Source organism: Ictalurus furcatus, chromosome 4 (assembly GCF_023375685.1).
Source record: "Ictalurus furcatus strain D&B chromosome 4, Billie_1.0, whole genome shotgun sequence".
In the NCBI taxonomy this organism is placed as follows: domain Eukaryota; kingdom Metazoa; phylum Chordata; class Actinopteri; order Siluriformes; family Ictaluridae; genus Ictalurus; species Ictalurus furcatus.
The window spans coordinates 33301203-33320349 of NC_071258.1; the positions used below are offsets into that span (position 1 = coordinate 33301203).

A 19147-nucleotide genomic window follows, 5' to 3' on the forward strand; every position below is an offset into this window, starting at 1 on the left:
TTTAAAGTACCTGTATCTTTCCATTCATCCGCTCATCTTCAGTAAGCACTTTATCCTGGTCAGGGTCATGGTAGATCTGGAGATCTGGGGTCCTCTTAACACTGGGTGAGAATCAGGAATACACTCTGGATGGGACACCAGTTCACACACTCATTCACACATAGCCAATCCATCTACTTGCATATTGTGGGAGGAAACACACACAGAACAGACACTGAAACTCCACACACACACACAGTAACCCGAGCACAGGTTCGAACACGTGACCGTGGCGCTGTGTGTTCGCTCAAACTCCTGAAAGTCAGAGCAAATCCACTGGGAGGGCAGCAGACTTACAGATTTGGGTGATGAGGGCGATGACGCCTGGAATCCACACCCAAAAATGTTTGTTAAATTTGTTCCTTTACCTCTATCCGAAAACATTTGAACTTGATCTACAAGAATGTCATTTTTTCAACACTGAGTTAATTTAACATGCTGCCAGTGAAGCAACATTCGATCTGATGATAAATATGATCTATTTTGCATATTACAAAATACATTCTTTGAACAATTCAGAATGCATTTTTAGACGTTCATGTTCATCGCAGTATTATTGTTTTCATGGATATGAGGGAGATGAATGAATATAAAGGTCATTTAGGGTCAAACACTACTCTCTTTATATATAAACTGTTTGCTTAAAGACCCACGAACTAGTCTGTAACATGATATGTACAGTATAGTCCTCATTTTAAGGCTGAGGGGAGAAAAAGGATCTCTGGGAATAATTAGTCGGTTAATCTTTCAGCACACATGATTAGACGATCACTTACAAGGTAATGTTTGTATAGCCATGATATCTAATTCAGTGATATCCAATTCAGAGAATTAAAAAAAAAAAAAAAAAAGCCTGCTGAGCATGGTAAAAACAAAAACAAAAAAACAACACACACGCAAAGAAATGTATGCTGTGTTTAGTTAAAAAATGTATTGTATCTACTCTTTTTAAAACTTTTTCAAAGGTACAAATGAAAAATAAATAAATAAATAAATGGCCTGAGCTTCTACGTGTAAAACTAGACATAATGTGAGGTGATATAATCCGAAAACAAGCAGCTGTCTTGAGCAAATCCAATCATTTAATCCAATCATCACATAATGTAATGTTTTGTACTCATCACCGTTTATATTAGTGCCCAAGCTTGAGAAAGTAAAGCGACGTGTTTTGTTGCATTATACTGACATCTAGTGGCGGAATGTGTGCATTATACTACCAAGTACACCTGCGGATAGAATAAAAACATAATCGAGATGCTGAATTGATTCTGAATTCGTTTTTTTTTTTTTTTCTTTATGCTGTGCAATGTTTATCTCCTTGTGCGTCTCGGACAGGTTTAATTTCCGTACTTTCCGCTGGACGCAGACGATGCTGTTCGCCATTAATGAGATCAACAAAAGGCAGGACCTGCTGCCCAACACTGACCTCGGATATGTCATCTACGACTCATGCTTCACCATCTCCAAAGCTGTGGAAGGAACTCTGACCTACCTGACGGGTCAGGACGAGGCTGTGCCCAACTACCGCTGTGGGAACGGGCCTCCGCTCGCCGCTATGGTGGGAGCAGGGGGATGTGACCTCTCCGTCGCTACGGCTCGAATCCTCGGCCTTTACTACTTCCCACAGGTGAAGTGTGTGATGTCTCTGGGTTGAGTTTGGTTTTTGTCTTAAACTCTCAATGTGTACGCAGCCCTAAATGGTAAAAGGGTAAAAGCGCTTTTTTTTTTTAACCTTAGTGGTTCCAAAGCGCTTTACACTGGTTCTCATTCACCCATACACACACACACACACACACTCACACACACACCAACGGTAGCAGAGCCGCCATGCAAGGTGCTAACTTGCCATCGAGAGCAACTTGGGGTTCAGTGTCTTGCCCAAGGACACTTCGTCACGTGGCGTCATGTGGTGTCATGTGGGCCGGGAATCGAACCTCCAACCTTACGATTAGTGGACAACCCTCTCTACCACCAGAGTCACGACCGTCCAAATAAATTCTTGGACTGGTTTCAGGATCTCACAGACATTGGGTTTAATGTTGAGGATAATAATAATAATAATAATGCTGATTTGCATTAGTGTTTGGGCTTTCATATTGTATGACTATGTGAGTAAGCACTCTGATCCTGGTTCTAGTCCAAGTCTAGGTCGGGTAAACAGATTTAGACCAGAACGATCACGTATCTAACGACGCAGTTTGTAAAAGTGTTTCGTAAGATCTATAGTAATAACATGATTATAAACATGCTCAGTCCTACCTCTCGTCCTTAAAGCAAAACGTTATCCTGAAACGTAGTAGATATCTTTATAATAAAGTATTTGTGATGTGATTGGTTGGTGCTGTGATTTCGTTATTATAATATGGCATTTGGTAGACGCTCTTATCCAGAGCGGTTTACATTTATATCATTTCTACAACTGAGCAGTTGAGGGTTAAGGGCCGTGCTCAAGGGCCCGACAGTGGTAGCTTGAACTCCTGACCTTCAGATCAGTAACGCAGTGCCTTTAATCACTGAGCCACCACTGGTGATGTTGGCGCAAACGCTGGACTAAGGAACAGTCCCAGAATGCAGTGCAGCTCTATAACACAACACATGGGGCTCACTGAGGTATTAGCATGAACGACATGGACACTTTGGATGTGGATTTCTTTGAGCTAAGAGGTCAGAGAGCTGGATAGACTAAAGGACTAAAGCGCCGCCGCATCACTCTCTTTAGGTGAGAGATAAATCCCACTGCATCGCTGTGAGGAAGTAGTTGAACGGCCATTGTGGCTAATGGAGGAAACCGTTAGCCAAAGGGAGAATAGATCAACATCAAAATGAAAGACGTCGAAACCAAAAAAAGTGAATTTAATTCTAAAATAAATCATGGACACCATTAAAGACCTACGTGTTAATTATAGTCATATTTATATTCTTTATACTCTTTATTCCAACCCTCACTGTTAAATGTTTGCATCTCAGGTGAGCTACTCGTCTTCGTGTTCAGTCCTGGAGAGCAGGTTCCAGTACCCCACCTTCCTGCGCACCATCCCGAGCGACGAGCACCAGTCGGTGGCCATGGCTCAACTGGTGCTGCATTTCGGCTGGACCTGGGTGGGCGCCATCGCTTCGGACGACGATTACGGCAAATACGGCATCAAGCGTTTCAAAGAGGTGGTAGAGGAGGCGGGCGTGTGCATCTCCTTTTCCGAGACGCTACCCAAGTTCACCGCTCCCGACACCATCAACCGCATCGTCCGCACCATCATAGACTCCACAGCCAAGATCATCGTAGTGTTCTCATCTGACGTGGATCTGGCTCCGCTGGTGGAGCAACTGCTACTCAACAACGTCACTAACCGCACGTGGATCGCCAGCGAGAACTGGATTACGTCTGCGCTCATCGCCCGCCAGCCCAACGTTATGTCCATGCTGGGTGGAACGATCGGCTTCGCCATAACTCGGGCAGACATCCCGGGCCTCCTTGAGCACCTTATTAACATCGACCCCTACCAGGACAAGTTGACTGAGGAGTTCTGGCAAACAGCCTTCAACTGCACGCTCAGTTACAGCCGAGCGCTGAGCGCCGCCCGCGCACAACTGGCCACAGAGGTGGGCAACGCAACAGCGTCACGGGTAGCAGCCAGATTGGCACCGCAAGGCTTGTGCACTGGGAAGGAACGTCTGCTGGAACTCAATAACACGTATTCGGACGTGTCCCAGTTGAGACTGACATATAACGTGTATAAAGCCGTGTACGCAGTAGCCTACGCTCTGCACAACCTGGAGTACTGCGTGCCTGGGAAAGGACCTTTTGTCGGAGGCACGTGTGCTGACATCACCAACTTTGAGCCTTGGCAAGTGAGTAGATAATGTGTTCCTAAAACCTGTGCGAGTAGGAGGTGTTTACTTTCATGCGGGTTAGATCTATAAGACGAGGCGAAAGTGCGGTAAATTTACAGTGTGCGTTCATTCATCTGTAGTATCTGCCTGGTCAGAGTCATGGTGGTTTAAATGAGGCTCATAGTTTGTTCATATTGTGGGGAATATCGTAGAACCGAGTGAACGCGTTGGAAAACAACGACGGCGAGAGCGCGATTCAAAGAACAGTCCTGTGGACATCTTTACTTCAGATATTCAGAGCGCTAAAGACGTAGATACAGAGAGTGGCAACAGTGTACCGTGTCTCTGGGTTCTGACATCATTTCCCTCTCGTTAGCTGATGTACTACTTGAAAAACCTGCGCTTCACCGTCCCCTACACCAGAGAGCAGATATCCTTCAACGATGGTGAAGTGCCTGGGTTTTATGAGATCCTTAACTGGCAGAGGGCTTCAGATGGAGGAGTCACATACGTCCGTATCGGACACTACAACAGCACCGCAGCCGCTGGTGAAAAGCTGCACATCGTCAACTCCTCCATCATATGGCATAACGACAGGCTGCAGGTTGGTGAGCTCCTTTTCACAGGTTTATATGAACGTGTTATCGTTTCTATAGTAACAGCTTGTTCATTTACATAAAGTTTCAAATGTGTGTAATCATTGATTTGGTTACCTTTTTTTTTTCTTTTCCCTGAAGAGATATTTATTTAACATTTATGGAAGGAGTCTCCAGTGTCAGCGCTTAAAAAAAAAAAGATTTATAACCTTGTTACCTTCAAAAGAGAAAAAATACTCATCAGAAGGTTATGAGTTTACGTCTCAGTCTGTATAAGTAGCTTGCATAAGTATTCACCCCCCTTGTATGTGTTATAACCAGGAACTGAAATCAGGATTATATGTCATCTTGGCAACTTCTGCTGTGTACGATCTTCTGCGTGTGATCTGCTGCATGTGTCCCTGTGCTGTTGGTTTTGCAGACGCCGCGCTCGGTGTGTAGCGAGAGATGCCAACCCGGCACACGTATGGGCATCCGGCAGGGAGAACCCGTCTGCTGCTTCGACTGCATCCCGTGTGCTGACGGAGAGATTTCCAACACAACAGGTCAGATTCTCCTGTTCACTTCTTGTGTGTGTGTGTGTGTGTGTGTGTGTGTGTACATACACTGGGTTGTCTGTTTATTCATTAATACATGCTATATACAATAAACTGGAAAATCACATATGTTTTATGCTAAAGATCGAATTACAAAAGCCGAAGATCATGATACACGCTCTAATTACACACACGTAACACACAGTACATGCAAAATATTTTCCATACAGTCGATACAGTTCATGTTTTGGCCGATTTAATTGCCGTTGTGCACCCGTCTTGTGGAAGTAATATTGATTAATCTGTAATAAAGCACAAAAAAAGTTCCATGAGTTTAAAAAAAAACTTATTATTGACTAATTATTGGCACACTTCCTAATTATAAGCAAACGATATGTAAACAACAACAATAAAAAACAAACAAAATCAGTTCACTGACACCATAAAAATGATTATGATTATTATGACTATGTTGTATGTGTATATATATATATATATATATATAGAGTTAAAAAGCAGATAAACGTACCATGAAGCACAATCATTGCCATATTTATATACATTTTTAATTGAAGGGTGCCAATAATTCTTAAGGACATCATTCTGTAGTTATAAAGTGTATGTTTGTGTATCTGTGTATCCACTGCTATGTGTATGTGTTAATTAGTATATGCAGAAGTAAACTGAATATCACAACAGTTCGATTGAGGGAACAGTAGAAATAGAGAAATGGACAAATAGACAATTCATGATTTAATCTTCTTAACAGACGCCAGAGGCTGCATTCAGTGTGGTGAGGATTTCTGGTCCAACGCCAACCGTGACGCCTGCGTGCCCAAGACCATCGAGTTCCTGGACTTCAGTGAGGCTCTGGGTATCACACTGATCGTCATCTCGGTTTTTGGTGCTCTCCTGACCATCATGGTGGCCATCGTGTTCCTAAAATACCTAAACACACCCCTGGTGCAGGCCAACGACGCGCTGCTGAGCTTCACGCTGCTGCTGGGGCTGGTGGTCACGTTCCTCTGCTCCATCGTGTTCCTGGGTGAGCCACGGCTCTGGTCCTGCATGACCAGCCAGGTGGCGCTGGCGCTCGGCTTCGCCCTGGCTCTGTCGTCCCTCATGGGCAAATCGTCTTTGCTTATGCTCAGAGCGAGAGCCATCAAAGCCATGAGGGTGGCAGCTAAAGCGGCCAAAGCGGCGGCGGCCGCCTCCGAGCAGAGCGGTGACACGGCGGCCATCGCTCCGGCCATACCGCAGAAAAACGACATCGATCCGATCAAACCTCCTCAACAGAGGACCATGATGATCGTTTGCACGCTGATCCAAGCCATAGCCTGCACCGTGTGGCTCATCCTGCTCCCGCCTCGTCCCGTGAAGAACACGGCCGCCCAGAACATCAAGATCATCCTGGAGTGCGATCCGGGCAACATCATCTTCATCTGCTGCATTTTCGGCTACGACGTGCTCCTGGCGCTGATGGCGTTCGTGTTCGCCTTCGTGGCGCGCCGGCTCGAGGACCACTTCAACGAGGGCAAGTGCGTCACCTTCGGCATGCTGGTGTTCTTCATCGTCTGGATCTCCTTCGTCCCTGCTTACCTGAGCACGCGTGGAAAGTTCATGGTGGCCGTGCAGATCTTCGCCATCCTGGCTTCCAGCTTTGGCTTGCTCGCGTGCATCTTCCTGCCCAAGTGCTACGTCCTACTAGTCAAACCCGACAGGAACAAGGAGGAGTTGATGGTGCCCAGGGCCAAACGGCCTGAATCTGGAGCAACCGGAACGTCCGCCTCACTCGGCACCAACGGCCCGATCTCCACCATAGACGGATGACCTGCGTTTCTACAGCTAATAACCAGAACGTTCATTCTTTAAATTTAACACAAATACCAAGAGAAGGGACAGAAAAAAACAAATCACTCGAAATCAGCGTCAGACGAAGTACAAACGTAGAGACTGCAAACGACAAACTAAAATTCCTGGATGTTATTAAGTGCACACAGCAGTAAGATTCACGCTAAACGCTTTTCTCCTCAGTACTATATTCTTACGTAAACGCCGCCACTGTCTCGTCTCGCCTTCTCGTTAAAAACCACGTTAGAGCGCTTCCATCCTATTTATTGGATTGTATTTTTGTGAAACGAATGTTAACATCTTTCGTTTTTATTTACATATCATTAGAATATCGGTTTTTTCATTTGTCTTGAGTAATAATATCGACTCGAATCATTTAATCGTCTTAACACAAAATATCCACCTGTATTTCGCACAATATGAGTAACACGACAGATATTTATTTCATCCTGTTGCCGATTTCAGAAATTGATTGTTACTTTTTTTTTTCCCCTTTGGAATGAATAAATGAATTATGTTAAGTAGATTTTGCTTTTAGATTGTATTTTTAAAAAAAAAAAAAAAAAAAGACATTACAGTCTAATAGAGTAAGTAGACATGATGCAGGCCAAGAACTGGTGTAACATCATTTTTTATAATTTTTTCGATTTTGCATGAAATGATAAACAAGCATAGACAGCAGCAAATAACAGTGTAGAAGAATATAATAATAATAATAATAATAATAATAATAATAAATTATAAAACACGGCATGTTATGCCGTTATAGGAAATGAATGGATTTAACATATGGCGTAATTAGTTATTGTTATACTGACGACTCCCTAACTTCAGACTAGTGCTAAAATAATACCCTAGCAACCGGTGTTGTAATTACCAAAGAAAACATGTGTGTGTGTGTGTGTGTGTGTGTGTGTGTGTGTGTGTGTGTGTGTGTGTGTCATTCACCATACCAATTTTTCACTATAGCTGTGTGGTGAGATTGTTCTATAATTGGATGGTAACAAAACACTCTGAGGGTCTGACATGCCTGAGGAGGACTGTGTGTGTGTGTGTGTGTGTGTGTGTGTGTGTGTGTGTGTGTGTTCTGGTAGCACAGAGGCTAAGGAAGGAACAGAACTGATGTCACAGAGAGGTAAGCTTTTAATAATGAATGAGTACAGACAGAGTAGTGAGTGTGTTCGGGGTTGTGAGCGCAGACTACGTTAGAGGAAGATGTTGCACCACACACACACACACACACACACACACACACACAGAATATCTGCTGCATGCTGATTAGTGAAACGTATCACAGTCACGTGTGTGTAAGAGTGCTCAATAACTACGAAAGCAGGACACTACGATTAAAGAGGAAGAAATAACACGCTCAGTGTTGTGCTGTTTTAGGAAAATAATCAACGATGGGCGGGTGTGATGAAGCGGAGTCACTGCTAACGCCCCGAAGTGAATTATTTCCTTATAATCAGCACGTCCTGAATGGTTTATTTTTTTTCCGGCTAAATACAACCGCAATTTTCCAGTACGGTATTGTAAGTATTAAAGGATTACACGCTGTACGTTTGGAACTTGAGGATGAAATGGTTTAATATTCACAGACAAATAAAGCATCTCCTTTACCTTCCCAGAAGGCACCGACTCCATTTAATTTGAAAACGTCTGTCGTGGTAAATTTCGCTAATTTGCTAACGTTAACTGGCTACATTGAACTGGTTTTCTTCGCTAACGCCAGGTTAGACTAGCATCAATTCCAGCAGCTAACATAAACCAGCAATGCAGCGAGTAAACTTCTAGCTAATGCTAAACAGCAGTTATTTATTTATAGGACGTTTGACTTCTGATTCATTCGTTAGCAAGCTACGTGACGTTAGTCATGCACATGAGCAGCAAACTTACAGGGATTGAACGATGTTTACAGGCACGACGACGTATTTACTTCTAACGGTGTTACTTTTCACATAAAACGGGACAATAATATAATGACTTCTCATTTAAAATAAAACGCATTTATTTTTTAATACTTGACGGCATGTAAAAGTAGTTTCATTTCTCGGTACCTTTTCCACAGCAGAGTGCTTCTGAGATCACTGTCAAGTACAAAAATCCAAACAACAACAACACAAAACCGGCTCCGGATCCACCGTCACCCCGAGCAGGATACAGCGTAGGTCTTACTGTTTGCTACGTCCTGTTTTATACAGTTTGATTCAAATGAATGTTGTTGTTGTTGTTGTTGTTTTTTGCAGGTGTATCAGGTTAAACATGAACGCATTAAGAGAATCATCAGGTCATGATGATGGAGCGCGCAGAAGGTTGAAGATGCTCTACAGGTATGGAGAGTCGGGATACTTAAGATGTATTATCATCCTGCTCGTTCATATCATACAGTATGCGGCCATAAGTATGCGGACACCCGGACATCACACCATCATGTGCCGGTTGAACATCTCCATCGTTCCAAGATTTATTCCCCGTTTGCTGTTATAATGCGCTCCAGTCTTCTGGGAAGGCTTTCCATTAGATTGTAAATGGGCGTGGCTGTGGGGATGCGTGTTCATTCAGGTACAAGAGCGTTAGTGAGGTTGAAGTCGGGATGTCGAAGAGGCTCCGGTTCCAGGTCAACCCAATGGTGTTCGGCGGGGTTGAGGTCAGGGATCTATGCAGGACACTCGAGTTCTTCCAACCTTCACACACCATGTCTTCATGGAGCTCGCTTTGTGCTGGAACAGTGTTTGGGTCTCTCAGTTCCAGTGACGGGAAATTGTAATACTACAGTCGTGTGCTTCTGACTTTGTGAGAACAGTTTGGTTAAGAAGCACATATGGGTGTGATGGTCAGGTGTCCACGCAGTTTTGGCCGTATAACATATCTGACCTAGTTCAACAGCAAGTCGTCTTTGTCTTAATTTATAGCTTTCTTTCAAGTCATTAACAAACAACGTTTTATTCTCATTAAAATCAGCGTGTAACTGAAATAAATGTGAGGTAAACTGGACACAGTAATCACTCTATAAAATCACGGTAGCTCTACGGTAACTATAAGTGATTCTACTTATACGTGCATTTACTTACATGTACGCACCCTCAGGAGCGAATGTAGAACATGAAAACTTTTCTGAACTGAACTGGATTTTCAGAAACCCCACATTTCGTGTGTAAATGCTCCTGCATACAAATGACAAATAAAACTCCATCAAGCCTTGTATCCAGATTTGTACCCGAGGCCCGTCGTGAGTAAACCTACATCCCGTTCTCTCTGATAATCTCAGCCCCTTTAACAAAGAGTACAATATGAGCTGAAAGAAGAGCCGCTGTGAGAAGCTGTGTAATGATGGTAATTTTCTCTGGTCTCTCGCTCTGTCTGTTAGTTACGTGATCGGATATGGCATCGGAGCGACAGTACTCACTCGCACCGCTTCTCTCTAAATCTCTCTCTCTCTCTCTGTCTCCGAGATAAACTGCATAGTGTTTCACGTGCAAAATCTTTCAGATTCGTTTAGCAACAAGTTATATCCTTCATTCTATATTCCCATGAAGACGTATACGATGTATAATCTTTGGAATTCATTTAATACTTTATTGCATGTATACTCCGTACAACTCTTACTGCATTCGGATTACCTCAGAAGTTGGATATCTGATGTTATTCTGTAATATTCAAGCTTGGGATGTTTGAGCGATAAACTGGGGGGAAAAAAAACCCATTAGTGATCATGAGTTTATGTTATTGTACTTTCTCAAAGCAACAGACCGCATGGACGTCACTGTAGATTTAACCAACTGATAAGTGTGTGTTGATTGAGCTAAATGAAATACTACTAAAGACTCATTTAAAGCAGTGAAACGATGTTTTTATTTGCTGGTGATGATGAGCGGCCATGTCGATTTGACGTCTTATGCTGAACTGGGGGTTGAGGTATGTAGGAATTCCAAGGTAAATGGGTGTTTTTCCAAGATGGGGTTGAGGTACAGGCTTAAAAATTGAATGTGTCTCTCTCTCTCGCTCTCTCTCTCGCTCTCGCTCCAAAAACTTCCTGGATGTGCCTGGTCTATCATGTGATCTAATTGTCCAATCACGAAAAAAAAACAAAAAAACTTTTGTGCTACTACTATAAAATATTTTATCATCAAAACGGATTTACATCGGTGTTACATTTGCACTGATTTAAGAAAAAATAAAGATAACAAGAGCCTCTCGAGTTACTGTTCTCGCTGTTATATCTGTCTACTGTCTCTTTAAAAGATGATGCATTTTGTGATCCTGGTCCACATCGGGAAGTTTATAAAATAGCACTTGATCCAGCCAAGCTGTCTGGACTCTGAATGCCGAGTAACGTGATTGGTTCAGCGTGTCACATTACTTCCTGTTTCCGGTTCTGTGATGGCGAGGAAAGGGTTGTTACGGTCAGTAAAGGAGATGGAACGCCTTATTGTTATATAAAAGGATCGGAGGAACGGAGCGCTGTAATTAGCTCGGCTTTATGGTGCGAGAGCTTGCGCTGAGAACATTGTGGAGAACGTGAGACTTGTGCCGGGCTGTGTGTGTTGTCAGTGAGTGTTTGGTATTTGTCCACGCCGTCATTGTAGGGTCGATTTACTGAGCACTTGAACGAGTTCTCACCTCTCTCTTGGAGTCAGAGACTGATCTATCTGCGCTTAGGTTTCCTTCCTGCCGTCTGTGGAATTGATGGGGTCAGGCTCTGACGTCGTTCACCTCTCTGCCTTCTGTCCCTCCATACCACTAACCAGCAGTAAGCTAAGGGCTTTATCAGCCTCTCTGGTGTGTGTTAGACCCAGTTTACCATCGTCAATTATTCAGTCTCACCTTCAGGAGCAAAATGTATGTGACAAATTGTATTACACAGAAAATCCTCTGGTGTATAATCATTTCCACCCTCTCTTCCTGTGTGTACGCCGCACTGCTCTGCTGGAAAAATAAGCCAAGTCCTCAGGCTCTTGACAATCAAATACAAAATTAAATTTTTTCATTCAATTTGTCGTTTATTTGTCTCTTTCACACTTGAAGTGATAATACTCTGCTCAGTTAGACCCCTCGAGACCAAAGTAATTAAGTTGAGATCTATTATAGGTACAGTATGTCAAAACCATTGCTGTGTTATTCAGTCCTAGCCTCTGGCTTTATGAAACAACAAAGTGTGTGTGTGTGTGTGTGTGTGTTGAAAGCACGGCCTATTATTTTGGCTGCTATCAAATGGGCTCGTGAGTTCACCATGTGTTTTGATTCAAACACTAATACAATGTATGAGAAGAAAGTGAATCTTGGTCATGACTGAATGAATCACTGATTCAAATCTCAGTCCCGAACAAAAGGATTACATAATTCGCTGATGTTTAAAAAGAACCAAGGGATAAAACACTGATTCAAACACTGACTCACTGAATGCGAGAAACGTGAATCTTAGTTGTGAACACAATGATTCACTGAATCAAACACTGACCCATCCAGACCAAAAGATTCACCTATTTAAACACTGATTCAGTAAATGTGAGAGTGAATCTTGGTAGTGACTGAAAGGATTCACTGATTTTAACACTCATCCACGAAATGAACGAAGGACAAATCTTGTTCATGAATGTAAGGATTCACTGAATTAAACACTGACCCATCCAAACAAAAAGATTCTCTGATTCATACCATGACTCGCTGAATAAGAGAGACGCGAATCTTGGTCATGACCACAAGGATTCACTGAATCAAATACTGACCCATTCAGAACAGAAGATTCACTGATTCAAACACGGACTCGCCAAATGAGTGAAGAGTGAATCTCAATCATGACCACAAAGATTCACCAACTCACTACACAACACTGACCTGCTGAATGATAGAGGAGAGAATCTTGGTTATGACTGCAAATATACACTGAATCAAACATTCACCCATCCAGACCAGAAGATTCACTGAATCAAACACTGACTCAGTAAATGAGCGAGGACCAAATTTGGTCATGACTGAATCATTAACTAATTCATACAGTGATTCGCCAAATGAAATAAGAATGAATCTCTGTCATAACTGCAAGGATTCACCGAATCAAACATCGACCCATCAAGACCAAACGATTCACTGATTCACCAAATGACAGAAGAGTGAATTTTCTGTCATGACAACAAGGATTCAGCGAATCAAACAGTGTCCCATTCAGACCAAATGATTCACTGATTCGCTGAATGACAGAAGAGTGAATTTTCTGTCATGACCACAAGGATTCACTGAATCAAACACTGTCCCATAAAGACCAAACGATTCACTGATTCAATCACTAACTCAGTAATTGAAAGAGCAGCGAATCTTGGTCATGATCACAAGAATGCACTGAATCAAAAGATTCACCGACTCAAACACTCACATGCGAGAGGAGGGAATCTCAGTCCTGACTGAAAAGGATTCGCTAAATCAAACAATGACCCATCTAAACCAAAAGATTCACTGATTCAGACACTGACTCACTGAATGAAAGAGCAGCAAATCTTTGTAATTACTGAAAGACTCGATGATTCAAAGACTGATTCGCCGAATGAGAGAGGAGCGAAACTTGCTTGTGACCTAAAAGTTATCCTTCAAAACGCATGAATCGTTCAGAAGCTAAATGACTTCTAGGAACTTAAATCCATTCTGGTTCTTTTTGCGGAAATGCAGTAAAATTTTCTGGAAAAAGGTCCTGAAAAGGTGGAAGCATGCCTAATCTTCAACCTTTCTTTCCTCTGTGTCTAACAATAGACTGCACAAAAGGTCGACTCCATTAGTGCAGTGTCTGTGGCTGTAAACTGTAGACTGAGTAGGGTTGATTTACTGAGCACCTGAACGAGTCCTCACCTCTCTCTCTCTCTCTGTGTGTGTCAGGGACTGACCTAGCTGCGCTTAGGTTTCCTTCCTGCCATCTATGGAATTGGCTACGATGTCCTTCTCTTCTCCATTTTCTGTCTCGTCCCTTACTTTCCATCCACTTAGCAGCAGTGATGCGTGTTCGTCTCTGACAGATGCAAGACTCAGAGCAGAGGCCCACATGGATCCACATTACCACAGTGAATTATTCAACTCACCTACAGTGCTCATAATCGGGATATAAGCCCACTGTGGCAAAGGCTGATGGGTAAAAGTCTTCAACAAGTGGGTTGCAACCCAACAATGGTTGTATAGTCTATGTAATGTATCAGTTGTAAGTGTCATGTAGCTTTATGAACGCTATCTTTAAGTAAAGTATCACCAACTCGTCACTATACTGGTCAGGAAAACTTACCGACTCAATTACAGCTTAATTACGCATTAAATATTATCACCTTAATGCGTTTGTTCTGAAACGGTATCGTTTCGATAGCAGCGGTACATTCATAGGACGTGTTTGGTGGACTCTCCACATAAACACTATACAACGTGTGATATTGTTGATATGTCAATTCTGTGTGTAATTTTATAAACCTCGGGACACTGGACTTCTCACCGTGGCACTGCAGCTGTGTGAGCGTTGTTACTGGGTTAATGGATGGTGTGAATGATGAGTGAAGCCTTTCCAACAAATTTAAATGCTTTTGATCACATGACCAACCCGTGTTAAGCTCACTGTAACTTTGGAAGGCCACGGTTTGAGGTTTGAAAGAACTCGGAAAGATTTCCAGACAATAATGACCGGATGGCCACTGGGAAACACACAGGAGAGGCGTTAAATTCATTATAAGCTACATTAATTGAATCTAGGGGCAACTTTTGGCTAGTTTTATTTATTCCGTCTGCATGTACAGCTCACATTTAGTTTGCAAACCGTCCTTAATCTCTGCTAGCGCTTTTTTCCTTTGGTTTTTGATGGCTGAACACAGGCTGTCTGAGCTATACTTTTCGAGAAAACCCTGAGACTGAAGTCAAATATTTCTCCTTCTTAGCTGAATTATCCTTTCATGAACCGAACAGGCATTGCTAGCCATGAAAATGCTACACTCTGTCATGTTGCAGCAATAAATGGACTTTATCGTCTCTGAAAGTCATGAAAACACTCCCTAGGCTGACAAATATTATGATTTTGTACTCTTTATAGTTAAGCTTTTTAAGAGAGAAGTACAGACTGCTATTTTTTCCTTTAGGTCACTAGCTAAGACATCCAGCCTAGCTCTAACATCCAGTCTAGCTCTAGAAATAAACAAACTGTCTATTTTTTTAATTTAGGTATCTGGTTAGCTAGTCAAAAACTTACTCTAGCCTTTTCACTTAACTAGAAGCAAGATTATCCGTACAAATAAAGAAATCTGATTTTCATTTTAGCTGGATGGATAGCTAGTTAGCAACTTAAAAGCTAGCGGTAGCTAGCAGCAAGATTAGCTGCATTTGAATAACCAAACCTGCTATGTTTTTTTTTCTTTTTTTTTCTTTCACAGATCTGGTTAGCTAGCTAGTTTTCAAGCTAAAAACTTGCTAAAGCTGTTTAGCTGAAATTGGCTGTAAAATTAGCTGTACAAATGAGGAATTCTTGATGGCTAGTAATGTAGGTAAGGTTTTAGAAGCAACAATAATAAGGGTTTTATTTTGGCACCAACTGGATCATGACATCAATCTGTCATAAACATGTATTATAATAGCATTGGAAGTGAGCCAATCAAAGAAGACAAAGAATTAAACTGAAGGAATGAGTTTACATAGATAGTCCGTACAGGATTTCTAGGCTGGATAATCCTTGATCTTGCCATCCATTTTGGTCCCTTCTGGATGATTTCATGTGAAAACTTTGGTGATGAGTTTGAATGTTAGGCCAAACTTTACCTGTTCAGTAGTGATGTCTTTTTTTTTCCCTCCACAATCCCCTGGCTTACCTCACACAGCGTTAACTCAATCATCCAAGCCCTGTCTCACAGATCGGCCATGGCACTTAGCCAGATCCAATTTCACCTCGAGGACAAGAGGAGGTTATAAGAGAGGTGCAAGGCTACGAGATGACACAGATAGCGAGACAAAGGGTGAGGAAGGCCGACCGAGATAGCGACCGAAGGAAAGTGAGTACGTTCTGGCAGCATTCTAACAGTACACAAGGTCTCTCGCGTGCCCTTTTGGGAGGGTGGGGGCTTTGCTGCCATGTTTGCAGCTCGGAGTGGCTCAGTGGGTCGAGGAGTCCCTGATGATGTGTTGAGGCACCGTAAGCAGTCGGTGGCGTCCGTGTCGGGGCTCCGGGGCCAGCGCAGCTCTCAGGACAGCTCTCGTGATGCCCGCAGGCAGAGCCAACAGACGGTCCTGGCACACGCCCGCAAGGCAGAACTCATCCGCGAGATCGAGACCACGTGGTACCTGAAGCTGTACGGTCGTGCCAAGGAGGACTGCGTGGCCTTCCAGACGGGCATGCCTTACCGGTGAGCTTCTGACTCTGTGAGAATGGAGGACGAATGCTGCAGGAATGTCGTGACTGATTGATTATCTGCGAGTTGTGTTGATGCGGATTCCTGCTGGAGTTTAATTTGCTCAGCTTGCATGTGGGCAATGCTTAGCCGCATGGTATTTGAGTGGCCGTTACCTTCACCTGTCAAACATGCTATAATAATGCTAAAATAGCATTCCTTGCTTCCTGCCAGTACACGTATGTATCCTGTTACAGCTTTACATAAGTCTCCTCCTAGATCTGATGACCCTGTGGAAACGGAAACAATCACTGAGCTAGCACATGACTGGTGTAAATACTACTTATAATTAGTTTAATAATTACCGGTCTCTCATTTCAGTAAATTCTCGGCCCCATACTCTTGCGTCTATTGGCTCTACGCTTAATTATTTTTTTTTCCATTAGGTAAATAATGGATTTTAGATCGTTTTGTCTTTGACTGGATTGTTATTGCCAAAAAGTTATGGCTTTAAAACTATGCAGCATAATCTACGCCTTGAGAAATGTGCCACCAAATCTGAAATGTTCTTTTTTTTTATTTTTTATAAAATATCATTCTAATTATAATATTCTAATTATATTCTAATTATAATAATCATGCATAGAAAATTCAAATTATAATATTTTTTTTTCTTCCGTTGGCACGATCCATTTCCAGTCCGTTTTCAAAACAGATTTGATGAGCACAATTTCAAGCAAAATAAAAACATTTCTAGAAAATAGAAAATTTGGATCCAAATCTGAAGAACTGAATTTGAAATGGATCCTGCCGACAAAATCTGAAATTTATTATTATTATTATTATTATCGGATTATTCGAAACCTTGCACACAATTTCAAGCCATGGAATTCAATTTCAATGTGATGCAATTCAGCTACAAACCTTTCTCCAACGAACTCATATTCAAAGGCGTAAAAATTCAGTACATTTTAAATCCAGCGGCAGTCTCTTACAAAGAACGGGCACTGCTGAACTACTACTGAGTTCTGAGGTTGGGTTTATGGGCAGGGCATGTGTCTTTAGGTGTCACTTGTGTAATTTAATCTCTATAATTATTCTCCATTTGTTAATTACCCGGGCTGCCGTGTCATCCGAAACTGACCTTCACTCTGATGGTTAACGTCCTGATCTCTAGTCTTCATCTCGAGATGTCCAGATCACTGCTGCTAATCTGAAGATATCTGAAAAGAACTCTTTGGTAAAGTGAGGAGTTCTTCCCTCTGTATCTCTCTGGCTGTGTGATAACGGCGTAACGGGATTAGGTTTGTGAAACGTGAGCATACCGAAGTCATGAACTTTAATCCTGGAGCTCATTGGCAGGATTTTCACCTGGGTTTGTGTCAATAGCACAGATCGACGCTCTTCCTCACACTCACACTCTATGAAAGTAAATAGGTTATTGATTGATGGCTCTCAAATGCTGCCAGTTATTTTTCTATTTGAAATGATTACAGCAGGGAAATAACACCTGCAGTGGAGAAAAGGAGTGTTAAAAACATGTATTTGTTTGTTACGTTCCCCTTTCTACGTCTAGGGGTCAGAATGGAGGGTAACATTGCAGTCACAAAGCACAGAAGATCCCAGATTTAAGGGATATCAAAAAGAGTAACAATAAGTTTTATTTTTCTTCACAACTGGTGGGAGGCAACCAAACAAAGGCTTCAGGAGGGGAACAACAAACAAAAGGTTCCTACTACAGGCTTTTGGGCACACCTTACCTGTCATCAAAATAAAAGGGAAAATAAAGAGATCAGGGCTTCCCTCACTCTCTCTCGGGTCGAAAACAGGATTAAACAAGGGTCAAATAACCTGGCATCCCACTCCCTACAGATACTCCCACCATATAATCGTTAACAATAAACTATACCCAAAAACAAAGGAAGGAAAAAAAAACAAACAAACAGGGCACATGACCCTGCACTAGGCTATATACAATTATATACACTATTTACATTAAAGGCGTGGTCTAACAAGTAGCGAACACATTCAACGGACTCTCTGTCTCTGTCTGTCTCTCTGTCTCTGTCTGTCTGTCTCTCTCTATTGGCCGGAGAACTCTGCTTTCTTTTATACTCGTCCTCACGCCTCCTTAACGAGCAACAATGATCAGGTGGCACTCGTGATCCTGCAAAGTGAACAGTGGGAGGAGCAACAGAGAAACACGAACAGAAACAAGCAAAGAAAGTCACAACATCACCAGCACTAATACAAATGGTATAATTAAACACAACGTCCCCATGGAGTTAACACTGTACAATGATCACGATCTTTACTTCAACCATGTGGTATAAGACATGACGTTATGGCATAACCATGTCGTCAACATATCGTAAACACGTCGAGGTCAATGTCATATTCCATCATTCAGGCCTATATTATATTATAAATCAGAAGGTTGAGAGCTGAGAAAGTAAGAACACAACCAACACAGGTTGTCTTGGAGGACACTTTGGTTTTGAATTCGCAGTGAATTTGAGTGAGTGCTTTTCTAATTCAGACCTAAATCGTTGTTTATCCCTGTTTCATCCCCACTACCAAAGTGAATTTAAGGCAATAATCCAGTTAGGTTTTCAGACCTTTCAGGAAGTTACACCCTCAGACCGGTGAACATGGAAGGACTTTCACAGAGATTTTTTTAAAACGATGTTCACGTTTTTAAGCTGTATTTATTAGCAGAAATTTAGACCGGTTTCATACTTTAAGGCTGACCTCCAGGCGGTTTCACTGTGAAGGACGAAGTGATGAAATGCAGTTTAGGAGATCGGAGTGTGAAAATGAGACGTGATAAAAGAACATTTTGTTCCAATGTCATTTTTTATGTCTCTTTCTGAAAATCATTAGCAGTATAATATTAGCCGGGTCCTGTTCATGAAAATGACAATGATTTGATTATCTTTAATTTTCCTAGTAATGAATTTTA

At 42.2% G+C, this 19147-nt stretch overlaps 1 protein-coding gene across 1 annotated transcript in view; it reads left to right on the plus strand.

The window, feature by feature from the left end:
- The window catches only part of LOC128607072 (vomeronasal type-2 receptor 1), an 8975-nt gene extending 1574 nt beyond the window's left edge, over nt 1-7401 (plus strand). The window contains exons 2-6 of the mRNA XM_053623693.1: nt 1375-1666; nt 3007-3885; nt 4244-4471; nt 4885-5008; nt 5769-7401. Of these exons, the coding sequence (XP_053479668.1) occupies nt 1375-1666; nt 3007-3885; nt 4244-4471; nt 4885-5008; nt 5769-6829 (2584 nt within the window). The 3' untranslated portion in view covers nt 6830-7401. The remainder of the gene's footprint in view (nt 1-1374; nt 1667-3006; nt 3886-4243; nt 4472-4884; nt 5009-5768) is intronic.
- Nucleotides 7402-19147: the final 11746 nt, after the last annotated feature.